General features: G+C 41.0%; 2 protein-coding genes across 3 annotated transcripts in view; one reads left to right on the top strand and one right to left on the bottom strand.

The window, feature by feature from the left end:
- CLTRN (collectrin, amino acid transport regulator) overlaps nt 1-9,554 on the bottom strand; it is a 32,761-nt gene extending 23,207 nt beyond the window's left edge. The window contains exons 1-2 of one of the 2 annotated variants that reach the window (XM_077343167.1): nt 8,996-9,554; nt 392-450 (exon numbers count right to left, since the gene is read on the bottom strand). In XM_077343167.1, the coding sequence (XP_077199282.1) occupies nt 392-450; nt 8,996-9,023 (87 nt within the window). In that variant the 5' untranslated portion in view covers nt 9,024-9,554. Of the gene's footprint in view, nt 1-391; nt 451-1,199; nt 1,458-8,995 lie in introns of those variants that run through there. The other variant, XM_077343166.1, reaches the window with a different exon arrangement.
- Nucleotides 9,555-9,584: 30 nt separating this feature from the next.
- Nucleotides 9,585-22,953, top strand: ZRSR2 (zinc finger CCCH-type, RNA binding motif and serine/arginine rich 2). Its single transcript, XM_077343165.1, has 11 exons — nt 9,585-9,730; nt 11,455-11,534; nt 13,219-13,294; nt 14,143-14,251; nt 14,770-14,856; nt 17,814-17,852; nt 18,983-19,098; nt 19,580-19,793; nt 21,529-21,584; nt 21,739-21,848; nt 22,115-22,953. The coding sequence occupies exons 1-11, from the start codon at nt 9,672-9,674 to the stop codon at nt 22,552-22,554; spliced, it is 1,386 nt and encodes a 461-aa protein (XP_077199280.1). The 5' UTR covers nt 9,585-9,671; the 3' UTR covers nt 22,555-22,953.
- The last annotated feature ends 234 nt before the right edge of the window (nt 22,954-23,187 follow it).

Here is a 23,187-nt window from a genome sequence, read left to right as displayed (position 1 = left end):
TTCAATGCATGTTTACATGATGACAGAACTTGATGCCATTAATTTAATTCACCCATAGTCTCTCTCTCCAACTGTGCAGCTCACAGCCAAATTGCAATTTCCACAGAATAAGTGCTTTCTAGGTAATAGGCAGTTTAAGGTAGTACACTGTTCATATTAAAAGTAGGAAATTGAAATAATTTATGAAACAATGACTGTCAGAAAGTCTGCAGGAAAATACACTTTCCAAAAGACCCAGATCGGTGCCGTCAGATATCACACAATATAAACATCAGAAAATACATTGATTGATATTCAGTTTTCGATAGCTTTATATTCCTTTAATGATGCTGTTACTTAAATTAGTTGACCATTTGTAAATATTCCACCAGAAAAAGATGATTTCACTTACTGCTTTGTCTCCCAAAGCTGTTTTGATACTAAGTCGCACTTTAATGGCATTCTGTATCTCTGTAACAGAAAAGGTATAAAATTAAAATGCATAATATTGCTGAAGCACATCTTAAATCCTCCACTTCCCCCCAGTATATTAGAGCATTGTGGTAGTCAAATCACAGCTGACTTATGGTGACCCCATAAGGTTTTCAGGGCAGAAGACAAACAGAGGTGGTTTTCCGTTGCCTGCCTGTGTGTTGCAACCCTGGGCTTCCTTGGTGGTCTCTCAACCAAATACTAACCAAGGCGGACCCACCTTAGCTTCTGAGATATGATCAGGTTAGTCTAGGCCATCGAGGTCAGGGCATCAGAGCACACATATAATGGTAGCATATTTTTAGGAATTATGTGGAAGAAATCCCAAATAAAAACCAGAGTAAAAGAAGGAAGGCTGCAAGTATAACTGGTCCTGAAATCATAAGCATTGGGGAAATCACAGGACACTCACTGGATTTCCCTTTTTGTCATTTTTTAGTCTTTATTCAAACAAACTATTTCAGTTCTAAAAATGTCAAAGATCAGTTTTGCTGACATATTCCGTGTACACTGTCAATGAGCTGCCCCAACAGGATCATCAGTATTGTTTTAACCCTAATAATGGAATCCTCTAAACGACTGCAAAAGCATGTTCACACAGAAGCAAGTCCTCTTTGAGTCCAGCGAGAGTTATTTCCAAGCAATTATGCAAAGGATTGCAGCAGCCCTGGTCTGTTCATTGACCAAATTTCTAAAGCAACTAGAAGCATAAAATGGAACCCTCTTACCTGGTTTGCAAAGTCCAGTGTAAGCAACAGTAACCCAGGTGGAAGCAAGCAGCAGTCTCCCTAACATCCTTCCAGACAGGGAAACTTCAGGCAAAAAAAGGGGGGGGGGGAAGCCACCACTCTAATGCAGTCTTAAACTTTCACTGACTCAGGATTAAAGCATCAGCAGAAGTAGGGAGCAATGAAGTAAGGGTTTAATAATTAACACCCCCCTCCATTTTAGCAAAAGAGTTATTGAAAACAACTGTCTTCTGCCAGGTACATCCTTTTATCTGTTTAGGAACCTCAGCAAAGAAGGTAAGAAATACCCTCCTCCCAAGGTACTTGATACACTCTCCAGAAGTTGAACTTTGTCCTTCTACTTATGAGCTCTCACACAGCCTTATGCCTGCCATATTGTTGAAGCTTGTTTCCCTAGTGAGCTTGTGTTGCCTCACAGGGGACATCAACTGTGATAGAAACGGCAACTATGTTTGCCAAAAGGGATGTATGATAGGAACACCATTAGGAGGAAATCAATGAGATGACAGAGGATGAACATATGTCAGAACCATAATCTTCTTTCCCCATCCCCAAATAAAAGGCAGTGCACAAGGTCTCACTGATTTCACTTTACTCTTAAAAAGCATTTAATATTTTTAAAGACTTTCCATCAGTTAGGAGTATTTTTGTTGACTAGGCCTCTATGGAAAAGTCAGAACCACAACACTGGCTAATGTAGCAGTTTACAGAAAGGAACAGAAGGACACTTTTTCGTTAGAAGGAAATATGTTACAGTATTCATGGGTGCAGTAGTTTTCACATGTGTTATTTGCTCTGAGTTCAATGTTTTTGGAAAGTGGGATTTTCCCCGCCCTCTTTTCCCATATAATGGTGCATTTGGACACCTTCCTGGGTTTTTTTGTCTTTTCTCTGATCTTTTCCAAACCTTCTGTACTCTGAGATTTTGGCAAAGATTGCAACAAAACCCGATGACAACTGGATGAAAAAGTTCAGTTTCCCAGTTCTGTCCATACAGCAGCCAATTTTCCTGCCTTTGTGCTTGTGGTGATTTTCTCCCCTTGTTAGGGGAAATTTTTTGCTTTGGTTTTAATAAACAATTGAATATCATTATAACAATGTACCCCCTTCAAGGATCGCTGCCTTGTTGTGGCAAGGGGGCTTGCGTAGTTCAGTGAAGCTATGAGCTATACCGTGCAGGGTCACCCAAGACGGACAGGTCATAGCTGAGAGCTCTGACAAAAGGTGATCCACTGGAGAAGGAAATGGCAAACCACTCCAGTATCTTTGCCATGAAAACTCTATGGACAGTTCCAATCTCATGCTAGCAAAGTTATGCTCAAAATCCTACAAGCCCAGGCTCCAGCAATATGTGGACCGAGAACTTCCAGAAGTACAAGGAGGATTTCGAAGAGGCAGAGGAACTAGAGATCAAATTGCCAACATACGCTGGATCATGGAGAAAGCTAGGGAGTACCAGAAGAACGTCTACTTCTGCTTCATTGACTATGCTAAAGCCTTTGATTGTGTGGAGCACAACAAATTGTGGTAAGTTCTTAAAGAGATGGGAATACCAGAGCATCTTATTTGTCTCCTGAGAAATGTATATGCAGGTCAAGAAGCAACAGTGAGAACTGAACATGGAATCACTGACTGGTTCAAAATTGAGAAAGGAGTTCGGCAAGGCTGTATACTGTCTCCTTGCCCATTTAACTTGTATGCAGAGCACATCATGAGAAATGCGGGATTAGAGGAGTCACAAATTGGGATCGAGATTGCAGAGAGAAATATCAACAACCTCAGATATGCAGATGATACCACTCTAATGGCAGAAAGTGAAGTGGAACTAAAGAGCCTGTTGATACGGGTGAAGGAGGAGAGTGCAAAAGTTGGCTTGAAACTCAACATCAAGAAAACAAAGATCATGGCATCCGGCCCTCTCAATTCCTGGCAAATAGATGGGGAAGAAATTGAGATAGTGACAGATTTTATTTTCCTGGGCTCCAAGATCACTGCAGATGGGGACTGCAGCAAAGAAATTAAAAGACGCTTGCTCCTGGGGAGGAAAGCTATGGCAAATCTAGACAGCATCCTAAAAAGCAGAGATATCACCCTGCCAACAAAAGTGCGTTTAGTCAAGGCTATGGTCTTCCCAGTTGCAATGTATGGCTGCGAAAGTTGGACCATAAGGAAGGCCAAGCGTCAAAGAATTGAGGCTTTTGAACTCTGGTGCTGGAGAAGACTCTTGCGAGTCCCTTGGACTGCAACGCGAACAAACCGGTCAGTCCTAGAGGAGATCAACCCTGACTGCTCTTTAGAAGGCCAGATCCTGAAGATGAAACTCAAATACTTTGGCCACCTCATGAGAAGGAAGGACTCCCTGGAGAAGAGCCTAATGCTGGGAGCGATCGAGGGCAAAAGAAGAAGGGGACGACAGAGAATGAGGTGGCTGGATGGAGTCACTGAAGCAGTAGGTGCAAACTTAAATGGACTCCGGGGAATGGTAGAGGACAGGAAGGCCTGGAGGATCATTGTCCATGGGGTCGCGATGGGTCGGACACGACTTCGCACATAACAACAACAACAAATAACAATGCAATATATATATTGTACATATACACCTGAATTCTTATCTTTCCTTTACTTACTGTTTTTGTACTCCACTTTTTCCCCTAATGGGGGCCCAAAGCAAATTACTTTATTCCTCCATTTTATCCTTCCAACAGCCTGTGAGGTTAATTAGGCTGAAAACCTTTGATTGGCCCAAGGTCACTCAGCAATTCCCATAGCAGGGTAGGGATTTAAACCTGGGATCTGCCACCACTGCACCAGAAAAAAAAAGTGACTAGCTCCTTTTACTGCAGATAAAAAACGTATCTATAATGAAAAGAGTAAGGGACACTATAAAAAGGAAATTAATTAAATTAAAGGAGGGATCACACAGGACACAACTTCCAATAGTGATAACATATTACCACTGCTCCCAACTGGCCAGCTCCATAGTAAACCAATCACCACAGGAAACACACATTGTTCATGGTTTTGATACAATGATACTGGATGGCTTTCTTCATATCTCCTATCGCCAAACAGTGGAAACACATTGTGACTAGCTGCTAATCAGGATTAGTTGAACTTTTGTGTTTTTGGGCTTTATTGCTAAAGGAATTCTGGACACACACAAAAAGCTGAGCTGTTTTCTTAATCTTAAGCTTAGGATGGATGGATAAACATGCAAATGAGTAGCCGTGTTGGTCTGAAGTAGCACGATAAAATCAGAGTCCAGTAGCACCTTTAAGACCAACAAAGATTTATTCAAGGCGTGAGCTTTCGAATGCAAGCACCCTTCCTCAGACTATGATCTTCTTACATGACATAGAAGGGTGCTTGCACTCGAAAGCTCACGCCTTGAATAAATCTTTGTTGGTCTTAAAGGTGCTATTGGACTCTGATTTTATTGGGATAAACATGCAGTTAGCTGAACCTCAGTTATTTGAATATCTTCAATCAGGGTCAACCAGGGCCTCTTTTCTTCAATCAGGACCTCTTTTCATTATAGAGACATGTGTTCAAAAAACCATAGAGTTGGAAGGGGCCATACAGGCCATCAAGTCCAACCCACCACTCAATGCAAGATCAGCCTAAAGCAGTGGTCCCCAACCTGCGGGCCGCGGCCCGCTGCCGGGCCACGAAGGCCATGGCACCGGGCCGCGGCTCCCTCTCCCCGCCCCCCCGCAGTAAAAAACTTCCCAGGCCGCAAGCTTGCGGCCCGGGAAGCTTCTTGCTGCGGGAGGGCGGGGAGAGGGAATCAGGGCCGGGCCGCGCATTGCGCATGCGCGGCCCGATGCGCGGGCACGGCCAGATGCGCGGGCGAGGGCCGTGCGGGTGCGGCCCGCGGGCATGGTCCGCGCAGGCGCGGCCCGATGCCCTGCCGGTCCCCAGCCTCAGAAAGGTTGGGGACCACTGGCCTAAAGCATCCATAAATATCTGAGCAGTTGCAGCTTACAGACTACCAGTGAGGGGGAGCTCACCACCTCCCTAGGTAACCTATTCCACTGCTGAACTACTCTGAGAACATTTCTCCCTAATATCTAGCTGGTACCATTCTACTGAGGGGACTATCATCTACTGCCAACAGGAACCGTTCCCTGCCCCCTCCAAATGAAAACTTTTCAAATACTTGAACAATCATGTCCCTTCTCAATCTCCTCTTCTCCATGCTGAACACCCCCAAGTCCCTCAGCCTTTTCTTACAGGGTTTGGTACCCAGGCACCACATCATCCTCATCATTCTCCTCTGAACCCACTCAGTTTTGTCCACATCCTTTTTGAAGTGAGGCCTCCAGAACTGCACACAGTATTCCAGGTGCAGTCTGACCAATGTGCTATACAGTGGGACTGTGACATCTCCATGGAAATTTCCCTTATCTACTCCCATTCTATGATGAAGTGCAAAGCTTGGGACAAAAAGATAGAATTCTGAGTACTCAATGAACATTTTCAAGACCATAAATACTGAGCCTGCATAGTTATTTATTTTATTACATTTGTATGCCACCATCCCCTAAGGCTCAGGGTGGTTAACATATGCTCAATGTAGCTTTTTACAAAAGACGTATGTTTTCCCCCCAAACTTCTGATTTCTCAAATGTTTAGAATGGCCTTCTGACTACTGTGAAAGTAAATATTATGAAAAACTGTTAGGCTGAAAACTTTGTCTTATCAGAAAATGCCAGTCCAATGCAATTGAGAAAATAATCTGGTGGTCTACAGTTAAATCTAACCCCACCAAGATTTCCAATTAGACCTTGATCACAAGAACTTTTTGTACAGATCAGCTGCTGTCTTAGGACAAATAAGGACAATTCACAAAAAATCATCTTGCCCTTTAAATGTCTTTGGAAGTTGAAAGTTCCAGGGTGATAAAATATTTACTAACATGCAGGTTAATAAACAGCTATATTTAGACAAGTTTAGCTGTTGGGTTTTGACAAATTAACTGTCAGAAATTCTGGGGGAGTTAATCGCTACTGCTTTGCCCTAAAAATTAACTTCTCTGGGCCAAAAAAGTGTAAATGTATTACTGCCATTCTTTAATGGGTCATGGAAAAATAATGATCTTTTTTAAAGGGTTGCCTATTAATGTGTATACTCAAAGGATTAGTAAGTGAAAAAGAAATTACCAACCAGCTGCAAATATGCAAAGAAACTATGGCTATTTATTTAGGGTATTTTAATAGCATTTCGAAAAATTTGAAATAATTGACTGATTCATGTGATATCAGTCTATCAATAGCTACTAGGACATGTTCACATTCTGAATACCTTTGAAGGAAAAGCCAGGAAGCAACATCATGTTGTGCCTTCCTCTTTTCCTGCTTCCTTCAACTTTTCCTACCATGATTGTCTTTCCCAGTGACTCTTTGTCTTCTCATGATGGGACCAAAGTACGATAGCCGCAGTCTAGTCATTTTAGCTTCAAGGAAGAATTCCTTTGACTTGACCCATTTATTTGTCTTTTTAGCAATGCACGGTATCTATAAAATTCTCCTCAACACCACATTTCAAATGAATCAAAGTTTTTCCTGTCAGCTTTCTTCCTTGTCCAACTTTTACACCTGGACATAGTCCTGGGCAATACCATGGTATGAATGATTTTGATATGGGCCACAAGCCACCCAGCCCAACACTTAAGAATCGAGAGCCAGGGCCGTTCCGCATTCGTCCAAAATAGCACAATGGTTACTAATTGAAATCACTACAGTTTTGCCATTATGCACAACGTCGTTGACAATCTGCAACACTCCTGAAACCGATCTGCAAAAAGCGCTTCGTTGTAGCGCTTTCAGGGAAATCCCAAAAAGTGGATTCACCCTCCGGAAAGCTCTACACTCCTGCAACCAATCTGCAACACTAGCGGGAAAGTTCTGTGCGTTACCATTGCTGCGGTTTCTGCAAAGTCCCTCTCCCTGGCTCTCTCCTCTGATCTTCCGGCGAAGCGATCGCCATTTTTTTTTCTCCGAGCGAGCGGAGATCAACGCACCAGCGAGCCTTCGTTTACCCAGCGAGGCTTCCCTGGCTGCAGCCCCTCTGTTTAAAGTCACCAAGCACAAGCATCGCAGAGGCCCGTTTGCTGGTTTATTTTCACTTTATTTTTCACACTGTTTTTGGCCGAAAATCGCGCCCGTGAGGGGGGGGGGTTTCACTCGGGAGGAGCGTGGCAACGATGAAACAGCAGCTCAAACACCACCTGCTAGCTGGATGGGTCTCTCCGTTGCAACGAATCAACGCATATTCATTGCAACGGGTGTTTTTTTTTTTTTTTTAAACCTTCCTTAAAGGGAAAGGGGCTGTTTGGGAGCATGATAACGGCCGCCCATTGGCTGCTTGATGGCCAGGGGCGGGACACAGCTTAGCAATAGCACTTCCTGGCTAGCGATTTTTGCAGAGACCGGAACCCTGTGGGAAACGATAGAAACGCAACTGGATTCCACTACAAAGGCAGGTATGCGTTACGCCGAATTCCACTATTTAAAATGGCGATTTTTTGTTCAGCAAACAATTTGCTACATGGATCCCGGTGCGGAATGGCCCCCAGTTTGGTGTAGTGGTTAGGAGTGTGGACTTCTAATCTGGCGTGCCAGGTTCGATTCTGCACTCCCCCCATGCAGCCAGCAGGGTGACCTTGGGCTTGCCACAGCATTGATAAAACTGTTCTGACCGAGCAGTGGTATCAGGGCTCTCTCAGCCTCACCCACCTCACAGGGTGTCTGTTGAGGGGAGAGGAATGGGAAGGCGACTGTAAGCCTCTTTGAGCCTCCTTCGGATAGAGAAAAGCGGCATATAAGAACCAACTCTTCTTTCCTAGTTTCTTCATGGCTGTGCTCCCCAGTCTCAATTTCCTACTGATTTCTTGGCTGCAGTCCCTCTTTTGGTTGATGATGACGCCAAAGAAAAGAAAATCTTGAATTTCAATTTCTTCATCAACCTTACAGTTATATAAACCCCCAGTAGTCATCATTTTTATGTTCCTGTTGTTCAGCTGTAATCCCGGTTTGGCACCCTAAAGACTAAGATATTTTATTCCAGCATAAACTTGTCAGTAGTTCAATATAAAGTCTGTACTTTTTTAGTAGAAAGGTTATGCTCTAATAAATATTATTTGCAGAAAAAAGCTACTGATATTCGTTTGCAACGCCTTAAAATAAGTATTACTTAATGAGTGTAAGAGAAAGGGTACAATTGTTCAGATACTTGCCATTTATGCTTTCTGTATTCTCATAGAAACAGAACTACACAAACCAAATGTGTTTACTGATTAAGTGGCACACACCTTTTAACAACCAAAAGGTTTTTAACTAAACAATCTGAATAGTCAATTGAGTGCGGAAGTCCTAAGTCTTGAATAGCTCCAAAGTCCTGGTTCCTAGATCTGAGACTCCTGCCTTGTCAAAACAACCAACAAGGTCCATCAACTACTGTAACTCTCATCCTAAAAGCAGTTATTTGGAAATCATCCATTTCAATAGATCCCTGTGAATTGCAAAGTTCAAAAGGGCTTGCACAATTGTTTACTATATTCATTTTTATCTCTTTAAAATATGAGACATCACCTACTATAAATATTAGGAAGGTGACCTGAATAGTTAAGTATGTTTGGGCTTAGGGTTGGTGGATATTTGAATGCAAGTCTTGTTGAACTGTCAGTGGGATTTTGGTAAACATTCGTAAGATGATGTTTCTAGCATTATAGTTTTAACCTCAGTGTAGATACATCATTGGACATAAGCACTGACCATCTATTATGTTTTCTGGTCTCCACATCAAGGTGGTTAAAGACGTCTGTATTACCCCCCCCCCTTCTTTTAGTCATTGTCTTGAAGATAGTCGGAACGCTTCATCAGCCTCTATCTCAACAGGGATGCCAGTCCCCAGGCGGGACCGGGAGATTCTTTGGACTGACAGGCCATCTTCCTACTAAAAGGGGACAAATGGCAGCTTTGAGGGTGGACTCCACAGCATTAGACTCCACTGGGGTCCCTCCCCACCCTACTCCCAAAGTCTCCAGGGCTGGCAATCTCAAACGTGACCGTTTGGCTGGACCTAATCGAAAGGTGTTAAGCTGCAACTTGTCGCTCCTTTTGCTTGCTTTTTTCTAACGGATCAAGAGTCTTCCTCGCAGCGGGAGGAAAGGCTCCAAAACGAGACCAGCCTTCGGCGGGCTTGGAAAGGGGTCACTCGGTAGAGGCTGGCGGCGCTGCGCTCAACGAAGGGGTTTCTACGGAGGGGTCGCCGCTCTCTCCTGCGGCGCCTCTATGATCAGGTGGCCCGTTCAATTTCGCGCCGGTTAGGCGGCCTCAATAGCGCCGCCGCTTCTTCTCTCGGCTCCGTTCCGCCAGGACCCGCCCACGGAAGTTATTTAGGCCACGTCCGGTGGTTTTAATCATGTGACTACACTTGGGCTACTGTAAGATGGCGGCGCCCGTATCGCCGTCACTGTTGGCGCCTCCCGGAGGGTCGGCGAGACTGAGGTAAAGGGGGGCAGGGGCAACGGCGCAGCCTCCCGCGTCTGAGATGGGCTGAGGGGCTTCAGCGGGGTTCCGGGTCCCCCTCGCCCTGGCCGCGCGCTCAGCGAGCGGGAAGAAGAAGAAGAAGAGGCCGCCCGACGGTGGGCTGAAGCGAGGGAAACTGGTGGCTGCTGGGAAGGCTGCGGTTTCTCCTCGGCATCCCTGTCGTGTGGTCGTCAAAGAAGAGCCAGAGACAGCCGTGTGGCTTAATCAGCGTTGGGTGTCTGCACATTTCATATACGTGCGGGAAAGTATAAGCGTGTGCTTAGGAAGTGTTAAATCAGAGGACGCGCCCGCTTTCCTTTCGTTGAGCCTCCGAAGCAGATCAAATCCAAAACAATTCTGGGTAAAATCTGCCCAGTTCTTGGCCATAAGATCCCCAACGCATCTTTCATTTTAATAAACTCACCTTCAGAATGTAGTCATCGTCATCTTAGTTTTTCCGTTTCCAGTATGTTGACACAGCCCTCCCTCCCCGTTATTTTGAGTTATTATTCGGCTCTTGGTGTGACAGTTACTGACTGGTATGCCGCTAGCCCATTCCTCCCGAAGCTAGAGGTGTTTAAAATCCTGGGGATGATGCGGGGAGGGGATGATTAGGCCGCCAGCGGAGGACAGGTGAATAGGGTTGCCAGTTGCACGCTGGGAAACCCCTGGAGATTTTGGGGTGGAGCCTTGGGAGAACCAGGATCTAAGTGGGGTACAATACCACAGAGTCCATCCTCCAAAGTGTCCATTGTCCCCTGGGGAACTAACCTCTTTAGATGAGCTGTAATTCCAGGGATCCCCAGGTCTCACCTGGGGAAAAGTATTACATTTGGGAAAGGTATTGCATAAATGGAGTGGTACCATAGTAAAATTAAAAAATGTTTAATCTGGGTCACTAGCTAATATCCAAAGGGCACCCAGATTAGGGTTTTGGACAGTGAAGTAATAAATATGCTGGTTGATATGGCAGCCGCCAGTTCTTCAGATTCCTTGGTCCCAGACTGTTCAGGCACATGGAGATAGGAAGCAATGGGGAAAAGAGGACTAGGAGAGATGGTGAAAGAAAATGGAAATAATTATTTGGGCTATACCAACAGTTAAGATATGATAATGTTCTGGACAAAACAAAGTGGATCAGAATGACTGAGCCTTATATTACTACAGCCATAAGAAATGTACATGGTAGAACTTTAAAGGTAACCAGTACAATATATGAAATTACAAGAACTAAACTACTACTAAATTAGGAAGGGAATTTGGCAATATGTGGTAAAGATTACTGTAGCCAAAACCTAGAGAAGAAGGATTATTCCTTTGATAGATCTATAGCATCAAGGACATAATGTACACATATAATGCTAAGAAAAGTGAGACAAATGGCAATACTATGGAACCAGAAATATAGAACTAATAAGATGCTTTGGCTGATCTTTTAAGGATACTTAGATGTGGTTCTTGTTTGAAATATGACTGCATTTTATTTATTTCCTCTTTGATTTCTAAATATGATTTCTAAAGAGGATAAAACATGAATTTGATAAAACCATGAGATTTTTATTTTGGCTGGGTGTTTTTTTTAATTCAGTCTGCTAAGAAAATGCTATTGCAGATCTTATTTGGTTTAAAATCTGAGAAATTTTAGCTGAGCAGTTGGCTGACCATTTACTATAAAAATAAAGGAGAAAAATTTCTGTTTTCAGCCACAAGAAGTACAGAGCACTTTTGAAGAAAGAGAAACGAAAGAAAAAAAGACAATTACTGGCAAGACTTAGAGATTCAGGTAAGAATCCTATTGATGTGTGTAGAGGACCTCATCTTACATTTTTTGTTATGAAGGATTTTCTAAAATATTGGGAGATGTTTGTCACTAGACAAGAATTCCAAAATCTTTAAAAAGTATTACAAAAGCTGAAATTAACTTGCAATTGCCAAAGTGATGTTATATTATTTTAACTGCACAATTGCAGATTATTAGGGTCCACAAATATTAGCCTGGCATACTATTGGAAGAGTTGGTGTGCATGCCTATCATCTTCTCAATATCCTTTGGCCTAAGTTGAAAATCGGGAAGGCAGCAGAAATTTCTTTCACTTCTGCTGAACTAAACAGCTGGAGAGAATCTTGCATTTATCTTACATATACCTGCTTCAGCAAGCTTGTGAATGGATTTATTGGTGCCAGTTGTTCTGTTTTTATAACATGTTAAATGTTGGGATTATGAAATATCAGATGATAAATAAATAATTGATATGACTGTGGGTTGAATCTAACTGTGCTTGTCCATTCAAATCTTTAGAGCGAATCAGTAGTCCATTCATGGAAGATTACTCCACAAATGGAAAGGCTTCTTGGATCCTATCCTTGTTGTTAATGGGGTAGATCCAATATTGTCCACAGAGCTTCCTCCAGCCTATGAAGCCTTTCAATAGAAGAGGCTTTTTCTGTTGTGTTAGAGCTACTTCAATTGGAGTAAGGTGCTTTAGTCTGAAGAAAGACTCCTTGGAGTATTTCTGCATTTGAGGAAGAGTCACAAGTTGGAGGAAGGCTTCAGGGATGGAAGAAAGTTTCAGGGTTTGCTCAGAGGAGTGGTAGGATTGGGTAGAATCTAGTATAATGAAAATGAAATGTTACTATAACTCTCCTTTATGTACAGCAAAATCAGAGTCCAGTAGCACCTTTAAGACCAACAAAGATTTATTGAAGGCGTGCCCGAGCATTTAAAGGTGCTACTGGACTCTGATTTTGTTGTGCTACTTCAGACTGGCTGCCCATTTGAATTTCTGATTTATGTAGTGAGTTTATATCTTTGGGTTAGTCCTGAATTCTCAGCTGCACTTTGCAAACTTCAGTTACCTCAATAGAACTTTTTACTATTGGGTGAGAAGGCTGCTGTGTTTTTAATCCGATCATGGTCTGACAAATGAAATTCATGAGTTCATAATCTTGAGAAGAAAGTTTGAGTCCAATGGCACCTTTAAAACCAATAAAGTTTTATGCAAGGTAAATAAAGTTTTGTGCATGCATACAAATGTTTATACCTTGAATAAAACTTTGTAAAGATACTACTAGTCTCAGTTTTGTCCTGCTGCTTCAAACCAGCACAACTACCCCTCCTGAGCTAATCTTGAGAATGTTTAGCTTGCTTTAAATTAATTGCAATACCAACAGATGGAATAATGTATGTTCTGCGCATCAGTTGTTATGGATTTAGCAAGCCAGAGATTCATAACTGGGGTTAGTGATGTGATGGTATGTTAATGTTTCACACATAGCATGATTGCACAAGTAGATCATAGGAAAAAAAGTAATTTTAGCCTGTCAGCATCTCATTTAAATAAGGCTTTGGAATACTATAATATGCTCTACTGTATGGCAATGGTGGTCTGGAATTGGCAGATTTATAGAATATAGTTAGCGAGCCTCCTATCATGATTTTAAATCTAAAAATATCATCCTCTGTTCAGAACCAGCAGAGAAAAATGCACAGGTATCTGAAGAGGAAGAGCTGGATGAAGAAGAAAAACTGCTTGAAGCAGAAAGGTGAATAAAAAAGTCAGAAATATAATTTGCAGCTTGATCTCTCTGATCAGTTGACTGACTGTGCCTCTGCTAGAGGGAATGTTCTTCTCTGCCTGTAATATTTCTGCTTTAGTACTGATGTTATGGAAAGGCCGTATGCAGGCTCAGGTGGACCCTGTCTTTGTTGGGGTGTGGGTGGCTTGCAAAGTCATTCTTACACAGATGGCTTTGTGTTGAAAGTCAAGTTTTGTGATCTTTTGTTGATCTGGATGTTTCTAATGTGTTATTTTGAATTTATTGATAGATAGTAATTGCAAATGTTTTGAGATTGGCCTATGTTTAATATGTAAGATTTATTATTGATAAACCCGTTGGTGTACTATTGTAAGGCACCTTGAGCAATTTATGACAAAGGGAAGGGGATAGAAATATTTTAATACAATCCTATGCATTCACTGGGAAGTAAGACCTGCTAACCTTATTTAAGTCTTCAATATATGAAAAATTGCAGCCTTACTTAACCATTTTGAGTAATTTGCTGTACACTTACATTAATTCATAATGTTTGCATTTTCCCATACAAACTGTTTTCCTTGGTGGGGAAAAATCCCTAATATTATTAAAGAAACTTTCTGATCTCCCTTTCCCAACGCAACCTTCCCGTGGGGACAGTGGAGCCTCTGAAACACAGTGAGGGAGGACTGGAGGGGGAGGGGGAATGAATAAAAATTATTCCCCTCTTTCTCACTTGCAGAACTGTTCCCCATCAACAGCAAATGTTAGGATACAAGTCATTGTCTCCTAACTATATATAGATATCTAGAAGCTCTTATTAGTTACTGGCAGCTAAGGACTAATTATATTTGCAGGCAAAGATTGCATGAAGAATGGTTGCTAAGAGAAGAAAAGGCTCAAGAAGCTTTTAGGATCAAGAAGGAAAAAGAAGAGGCAGCAAGAAAACGTCAGGAAGAAGAAGAGGTGCAACATACTCTTTGACACAATTACAACAAGCTTTTGGGGCTGAGATTTTGAATGAAGAAAACAGTTATCTTTCTTACTCATATCTTGCTTGCTTTGGACTACTGCAGCACCAAAATGTAGTAATTAAGTGCTAATCAGTTCAACCTATAAATCAGCTAAAGCTTTCATTGATTGCTGGGGGCAAATTTTATTCAGTAAGGCTGCTAGTTAAAAGAGTTTAGATAAAAAGTCAAGTTTGGGCCTGATAAGTTACTGCATTAAGGAGTGAAAATGTTACTGATAGTCTTCCCGTATTGATAGTGATAAAATCAAACTTGTTTTTTAATGACCGAAAACATGCATCTGGATTGATGTATTGATAGGAGGGGAACCAATTTGATGTTCAATTGACTAATATGCTAAAAGATAAATTACTGATTTTTAAACTAACAGCCTAATTTAATATGATAGAGCATTTTGCATAATAATTTCTTTGAGTCTTCCTTTTAAGAAAACTGAATCTTTTTTTTTTTAAGCAAAAAATAAAAGAAGAATGGGAAGAGCAGCAGAGGAAAGAACAAGAAGAGGAGGAGCGGAAACAGCAAGTGAAAAAAGACAGAGAGGTGATTCCTGCTCTAGGAGGATAAACCCAGTTCATATCCTCTTACAGTAAACAGGGGAGAATTCCTAGGAAAGTTCAAAAGGGTTCTGTATTGGGGTGGATATAACTTTGACTCAGGAGCGTGTATTCTAGATTTAATTATCTTGCTAAATACAGTAAATGTTGTTTCATTCTTTCAGAATACAGCAGTCTATAACTGCTGGTACTAGTTATCTAGCTCTGTTGTAATACAGCAAATACTGTTGCTATGTTTATTTTTATTTATATACTGCCTTATACTTAAGCCCAGGGCAGCTTATTGTATTCAATTTTTCAAAAGTTACAGGAAACTGGGCAGAGAAATCATCTGCCCAGAAAATGACCAGAAATGACCTTTGGCACCTGCCTCCTTCTAGCTGCTGCTGGGTGCTCTGTTTTCCTGTGCCAGTGGGGGGGGGAGGGGGGCTCTCAGTAGCTATGGGCAGTCTGTTATTTTTGCACACCCAGGTAACTAAAGGATACCTGGCAGGATGGCAGTCAATGCAATAGATGGCCCAAGTTCTGCTACTAGTTGCCACAGGTGGAATTCTTGCTGGAGGTCTGGGAGCACATACTAAGAATGCTTTTGTTAAATGTAATTTTATGACAGCATCAGCTTCTAAGGAACAGTGAGAAATGTAGTGTAATAAAAGATCTTAACTTTAATTTGGAATCATACTGCTGCAATTCCTTAACCACTTTTTCTACTCAAAGATGTTACAGCTCATCTTTACCAGACTCATTCATCAAGACGTATCTTTTTCTGTAGCTTGTTGGGTATGGGGTGAACATATTAGAAAGTAGTATTTGGTTGTGCTCAGCTGTTTCTGGCTTAATTCTTTGTTTATTTTGTTCAGCATGAAGAGAACAAGTGATCTTACAAATCTGGCCCTATACAGTTGGGGGAAGGGATATGTCCCCCTCCTCCATATATTTTGAGTTAGCCTGTCCAGATCTGCATCAAAGTAGAATAAACATAAAGTTGAGCTGTAGATAATAGCACCAAGCTGGTGCTCCTTTCCAGGATTTGTTGAGTTGAAGCCAGGGGATTGATTAACATGCTGGGAATTACTATGCATTTCTCTCTTTCTCATCAAAAACTAATTTGTGATGAATTATCAGTTTCTACTACTACTTTAAAAAACAGTAACCTGATTGGAACATTGATTAAAGTACAAGCCTGCTATTGTAGCCAAGGCTTTGGCAAATCCATCCTATGAAATAGTAATTCAGAGGAGTAGAATGGAAAGGGATATGACAGGTGTGTATACTTAAGTAAATATTGAATAGGGTTTTATTCCTTGTTCCAAAATCTATATGGAGTGTTTGAACAGCCCAATTTTAATCAATGTATGCTATCATACAGGGTCTCTATTGATTGATTTAGGTTTTGGGTGATGTGGGTGATATAAATGAAATCTAAATGAAGGACTTTTAAGAGGGAACGGGCTTACAAGGGTGGGGGAGAGAAGCAGATACAATTAAGGTGAAATGTACTGGAAGTTTGTGTAAGCTGAAATGTATTCCGTACAAACACAGAACTAAGAAAGAAGGGATCATGGCTAAGTATTCAAGAGTGTAATCCTATGTAGAGTTGCACTATTCTGAGTCTGTTGAATTCAGTGCATTTAGAAGGACAATAACTGTATCTAGGATTGCTCTGTAAATGTTCTAGTGCTACATCTCAAGAGCTGCTTTCAGCTGAAAACCAGTAGCTGTTTAAAAAGCATTTGAATACCTGTACTAGGGATGGGCATGAACTGCATTTTTGCAGTTCAGTTTGTGGTTCATGTCTGAACAATGAACTAATAGGCCAGTTCTTGAACGGAATGGGTTCATAATGGTTTGTGAGCCATTTAAAATTTAAATCCCCGCTTTCTGCCTCCCATGATAAGCTGAATTTTACTGCATGCTTTCTGTTCCCTGAAGAAGCAGGGAGCAGAAAGCAGCCATTTAAAAATACCAGCTGTTTTATGAAGAACAAAAAGCAGGGGTTTAAAAGGCTTGGAACTACTTAACCCCCTGGTTTCTGTTCCTCACAAATTGCATCAAAATTTGTGGAAGTTTGTGGAAGCTCTTCAGTTCGCAAACATTGCTTCATGAACCAGCCAAAATTTGTGATGAACTTTAGTTTGTGAACCAGTTCCTCCCTATCCCTAACGTTTACCCTCCTTGGTGAAAGACCATGTTACAAAATGCTCTGGGATTCATACATTGACACCTAACTAAAATACCTACTGCAACTGGGATCTCCCTCTTATGCCACCATGGTAGTGAGTGTGTTGTGCTCCTCAAAAGTTGCACCACACTGGTGCAGCAGATGGAGTTGGGCATTCTTGGCCCTTTGGATATCCATGAACAAATGTATCCTGTTTCTAAACTGATATTCCAGGAACATTCCTCTACACCTGCATTTGTGGCAGCAAACCCTGCAGGATAAGTGATAAGTACTGGAAGGTGAATGTTGCCAGGGAATTTGAATAAGGGAGATATTTTAAGAAGCAAAAGTAAATAGTTTTTCAGAGATGTATTCATGTGCCACAGAATATATACCACAAGCGGCTAGCGCAGTTCGTCTGCAGTGATTGTTTTGACTTGTGCTTACTGAAGATGGTGGCAGAGAATTGACATGTTGCCTTTGCTTCCATTTAATTTCTATAATTATTTTTTTTCTATATTGGTTGTTAGGGAAAGAAATGTTGTGTACAGACACCAATTGGGAAAATTAATTAAAATATATCTCAATTCATGTACACTTGTAGGGAATATCTTAATTATGTGCAAGCTTTCTTTCCTATTATGTTTTTAGCAAAACTAAGCCAAGCTTTTAAAACACTTAATGTAATGTTTAATGCTGCACATTAGGTTCTTAACTAAAGAAACCAGATGAGATGTCTGCATTCAAAGTTTTCACTAGTCCTGTGTTTGCACCATTTATAGGAGGCTGTGCAGAAGATGTTGGACCAAGCTGAAAGCCAGGTATGTTCAGATATCTTTTAACATAAAGTGTTCATGTAGATAAAAGGCTGAACGGTTGTCTTGAGCTGGCCTCTCCTTCTGGGATCTGTTGTCTGCTTTACAAAATGACATAACAAGAATGCATGCACTTGCTGAAATAGTTGAAAGGCAGGACGACAATATTTTTGGTGGAATGGAATATGAACAAGAAATCTTAAATGCGACCAGTATGTTGTGAAATGGAGGATTTGACTTATTTGAACCTGATCCAAAAAATTGCACCAAAGCAGTGTTCTGTGACAGAAGAGGCTATCCATTTGTGTTGAGGAAAAGTAGTAAAAAGAGAGAATGTTGGTTATTGAAGGCCTTTACTTTTGAGATTCTTTGCTTGTCCGTATTTAACATGCTAACATTTCCCAAAACCTTTGAACATAAATATTTCAGACTGAATAGTATTCTCCCCTTCATTACTGAAATATCACAACTCTGTCATAGCAATACTGAGTTTTGAAAAGTAAAGATTTGTAATGACCTGAATTGCATGCAGACTTCAGTATTAGTATATTTCATCTATAAAAGCTCACCATGAGCCTTGGTTTTCATAACACACTAAGTTTCTACAGGATGGGATTGACCTGAGATTACTGATTTTGGGATTTTAGCTATCTGTTCACAGTGCAAAAAACGTAGCTGTCTTGGTAATACTTTTCAGATTTTCTAAAAAGCTGCATTTAATATCTGTTGGTGTTGATTTTAAAAGAGTTTATATAGTACTAAGTGTAATAACGTTGAATTAATTTGATCTTTCTTTTTAAAATAGAGGTTAACTAACCGATAGAAAGAGCCTCTTGTGGCGCAGGGTGGTAAGGCAGCCGACATGCTGTCTGAAGCTCTGACCATGAGGCTGGGAGTTTGATCCCAGCAGCCGGCTCAAGGTTGACTCAGCCTTCCATCCTTCCGAGGTCGGTAAAATGAGTACCCAGCTTGTTGGGGAGTAAAACGATAATGACTGGGGAAGGGAATGGCAAACCACCCTGTACTGAGTCTGCCATGAAAAAGCTGGAGGGCGTCACCTCAAGGGTCAGACATGACTCAGTGCTTGCACGGGGGATACCTTTACCTTAACCGATAAAATATGTTCTCCAAAACAGCTGGAAAATGGAACTACATGGCACAACCCAGAACCTCCAGAAAATGTAGGAACAGAGAAAGATCGAGCCAATTGCCCATTCTATATTAAAACAGGAGCTTGCCGATTTGGAGACAGGTAATTACTAAACTACAATTGAGCCTTTGAAATTGATTGTTTTTCATTTAGGAGCACAAAAAGCCATTTCCAATGTTACAGTTAATCAGTTGAAATATTTTTTTCTATGAGTTACATACACTGGAATAAATGAACAAATTAATTAACTTGCTTGTACGTCTTTGAACTTGTAGGAAGACAGATTTGAAGTGGTGCAGAAATTACTGCAAAATAACATATAGCAAAGCTTCTGTCATCCTCTGGTTTGAATGACAGGGCCTAATTTTTAAAACGTCAGTGCATGTCACAGGAATCAGGAAGGATAGGGAAATTAATGGAAAAGAATAAACATTGGCTTAGCTTACTAGCAAGCCACTGTTGAACTGATGTATTATTTCCTTCATTCAAAACATTGTGTAATAGAGGCTATGTAATAGCATGTGCTTGCAAGTTTACTAGGTACAAGTGAGAACTCTCACCACTTTTTTCCTCTTCTCTTAAGATGCTCTCGGAAGCATAATTATCCAAACTCCAGCCAGACGCTCCTTATCAGGGGTATGTTTGTTACTTTTGGGATGGAACAGTGTAAAAGAGATGACTATGACACAGATGCAAGTCTGGAATACAGTGAAGAAGAAATCTACCAGCAGTTCTTAGATTTCTATGAAGATGTGCTTCCGGAATTCAAGAATGTGGGAAAGGTTATTCAGTTCAAGGTAGGAATATACAGACACATTTTGCTTTATCTGAGACAGTATTACAGTCCAAATCCAGTTATTTTCTGCCATTCACTTATGCAAGTTAGTACATTTCTTTCTGTGTACATAGAGCAGAACTGGGGAGAATAGTTGTCAATTGTTTACAATTCCCTAAGCATGAGAGGACAGTGCTTCACAAAGTCTTGTAGAGAAACAGCAGAAAATCAGAAGCAACCCTGCCATCTTCCAAGATCCCTTCTCCCTCTACTTCCTATGGGCTTGGGGTAGTTGTTAAGAGCAGCTTCTAATCTGGAGAACTGGGTTTGGTTCCCCACTCTTCCCCCGCATGCAGCCAGCTGAGTGACCTTGGGCTCACCACAGCGCTGATAAAGTTGTTCTGACTGAGCAGTACACCTATTGTGGGGAGAGGAAAGGGAAGGTGATTGTAAGCTGCTTTGAGACTCCTGATAGAGAAAAGCAGCATATAAGAACCAACTCTTCTTCTTCATGTGTACCGCAAAATACAAATACAGCTCTCAGACAATTAAAGTGTATATTCAGCTGCATTCTGATGGCAGGAAGACTCTGAATATTTCCTCAGAGGTCCAGAGCCTGTGCCTCTGTCAGTCTTGAACAGGCTGTATTTATCCCTTAGCCAACCATGCAATAGCATCTGGGCTGGACAAGGCGCAAGCTCACTCCATATTTTGGCCCCAAATGATTGCAGTGGCTCAGCAAAGGAACTCTGAAATTTGTCACCATGCCAGCCTCTCCAGTCTCCTCCTTTTCCTCTGCCTTGTATATTTTAAAAGGAGTGTTGATTAAGTTGGATAGATCCTTGAGGATGGGACAGTGATTTTACTGAAGATTCTCAGCATCAGTTTTTAAAATTTCTGTCATGCACTGAAGTTTAATCTGGAATTAGTGCTGAGCTTGTCACCTAACAGATCCCCATTTTAAAAGACTAGGCCCACTGCTCTGTTGTTGCCCTGAACTAGATAGCCCAAGGTAGCCTGATCTTAGACGTTAAGAAGGGTTGCCCTGGCTAGTATTTGGATGGGAGACCACCAAGAAAGTCCAGGATTGGGACATAGAGGCAGGCAATGGCAGACTACCTCTCTGAATGTCTCTTGGCTTGAAAACCCCCAGGTGCTGCTATAAATCAGCTGTGGCTGGATGACAAAAAGTTCTGCTTTCAGTTCAATCAGGATACTTACCATGTGGTTTTTATTGTTACTGTAAGTGTGTTTCAGGTTTCCCCAAATTTCTATTTTTGCCAAAACATTCTAGCCCCCCCCCCCCCACTTCAAATAGGCTAAAACTTCTGGAACGCTTTACCTGTAGGTATTGTTCATTATTTAATAGGAAGATATTAAGACTTAGCGCCATGTTTTACACATTCAGAATTATTCATAAGGAGAATTAGCTGAATGTAGAAATATGTTTTTGGCAGAGGTGGGTTAATGCTTGTAAGTCTACCATTCAGATGGGAGAGAAGCTGTCAGCACAGATACAAAAAGGCAGTGTATTTATTCATCCAAGCTCATACATCAATCATATGGGGGATATCATGGGCAGACTGACCTGTGTTACAGCTAATGAAAGTATCGGCTACATAAAGCTGTCTAATAAAGATCCAAAGCAACTGTATTTCCAAGCTCAAACCAGAATACTGCCGTGAAATCTAGTGTTCATAACTGCAATGTTGTATGTTTGAACAAGATTCTATTAATCTATTTAATTTTTGATGTAGGTCAGCTGCAATTTTGAACCTCACCTCCGGGGAAACGTCTATGTTCAGTACCAATCGTGAGTATTAAAAATGAACTGCCAGCGAACCTCATCAGGAAACATAAAAATTTGTAGCATTATCTAAACATAAAAAGCTACTTTTGGTATGTCAAGCCTTGTTTGAGTTTACTTATTTTGTGGTTGGTTCTAACATTTCAAATTTATTTTAAAGAGAACAAGAATGCCAGGAAGCTCTTGCTTTATTCAATGGTCGATGGTATGCTGGGCGGCAGCTTCAGTGTGAATTCTGCCCAGTAACCAGGTGGAAAACAGCTATTTGTGGTATGTCACTTTAAATAGGTGTGTCTTTTGAAAATGTCTTCCACATTGCTGTGTTACATGCACAATGGTGCTTTAAAATGAATTCATAATCTTTTAATAATAATAAATGCAATGTATAAGGTTCAGCAATCCATTCTTTTGATCATCCAACAATACCTCATTCATTAAAATTTTACCTCAGTTTTAATCTCCATTCAAAACCAATATTTACTACTTCAATTTACTTTAAAAATATTATTTTAATAACTACTTAAAATCTGTTTCAGGCTTATTTGAAAGACAGAAGTGCCCAAGAGGAAAACACTGCAATTTTCTTCATGTATTCAGAAATCCAAACAATGAATTCTGGGAGGCCAACAGGGATATTCATATTTCCCCTGAATGGACCAAACATGCTGGTAAAAACTCTGAAAGAAGAAATAGATCAGGCTACTATGAAGACTATTATAGCCGGTCTAGGAGAAGAAGCAGTCCAAGTTCAGATCATGCCTACAAAAGAAATGGAGAGTCAGAGAGGAAAAGGAGTCATAAGCATAAGAAAAGACACCTTCCTGAGACCTCAAGGAGTCATGGAAAACGACAGTCACGCAGCAAAAAGAGACAGCGGAGTCGCAATAGGAGTTGGACACGTAGTACTAGTAGAAGTACCTCTCGGTCAAGGAGTAGAGGCAGGAAAAGGTCCAGTAGCAGAGGAAGAAATAGTTGAATTGCTGCTGAAGAATGACTTTTCAATGACTCTAGTGCTATCTGAGCTACTGTGTACTAAACATCATATGCTTTGCTCCAACTTAGAATAACGTGAGAATACATCTGTGTTTGCAGAGCTTATCTGCTTAGTTATTCTGTCATGAAAATGTGGTGTTGCTTAGATTCTTGAGCAATTGAGTCCACTCAGTGTTCTACAAGCTCTGAAGTTCTACATCTTTCCTTTAGAGGTCTATGGTAAAACAAATTGTGTGATTTCAGCTTTTCAAACAGATATTCACTTGTACCACTGAGTAAATCCTGCATGTCAAAGCACTGGTAAATCCAACTGGTCCCTTTGCAAGAACATGCTAAATGATAAAGCTGTTCTGAATTCTGATAAAGCCTTGTTTGAGTTTTACTTATTTTGTCATTGGTTCTAACATTTCAAATTCATTTTAAAGAGAACATTAAAACATTAATGAGAACATTAACAAGACAGTTCAAAATTTAACTGTGGTAGAATACAGCTGCATTGTCACTCAAGTGAGCAGAAACAAAATGTAATAGATTAGAACTTGGTCTAAAAAAAAATCCACAATATCTGTTTCCTATATTTTGATGTTCTCAAAGTTGGCTCAAGCAATTGGAGGAG

The sequence above is a fragment of the Paroedura picta genome, chromosome 6 (assembly GCF_049243985.1).
Source record: "Paroedura picta isolate Pp20150507F chromosome 6, Ppicta_v3.0, whole genome shotgun sequence".
Taxonomy (NCBI): Eukaryota; Metazoa; Chordata; class Lepidosauria; order Squamata; family Gekkonidae; genus Paroedura; species Paroedura picta.
The sequence above is the reverse complement of the archived record's forward strand: the minus strand, read 5'-3'. Positions and strand labels throughout refer to the sequence as shown.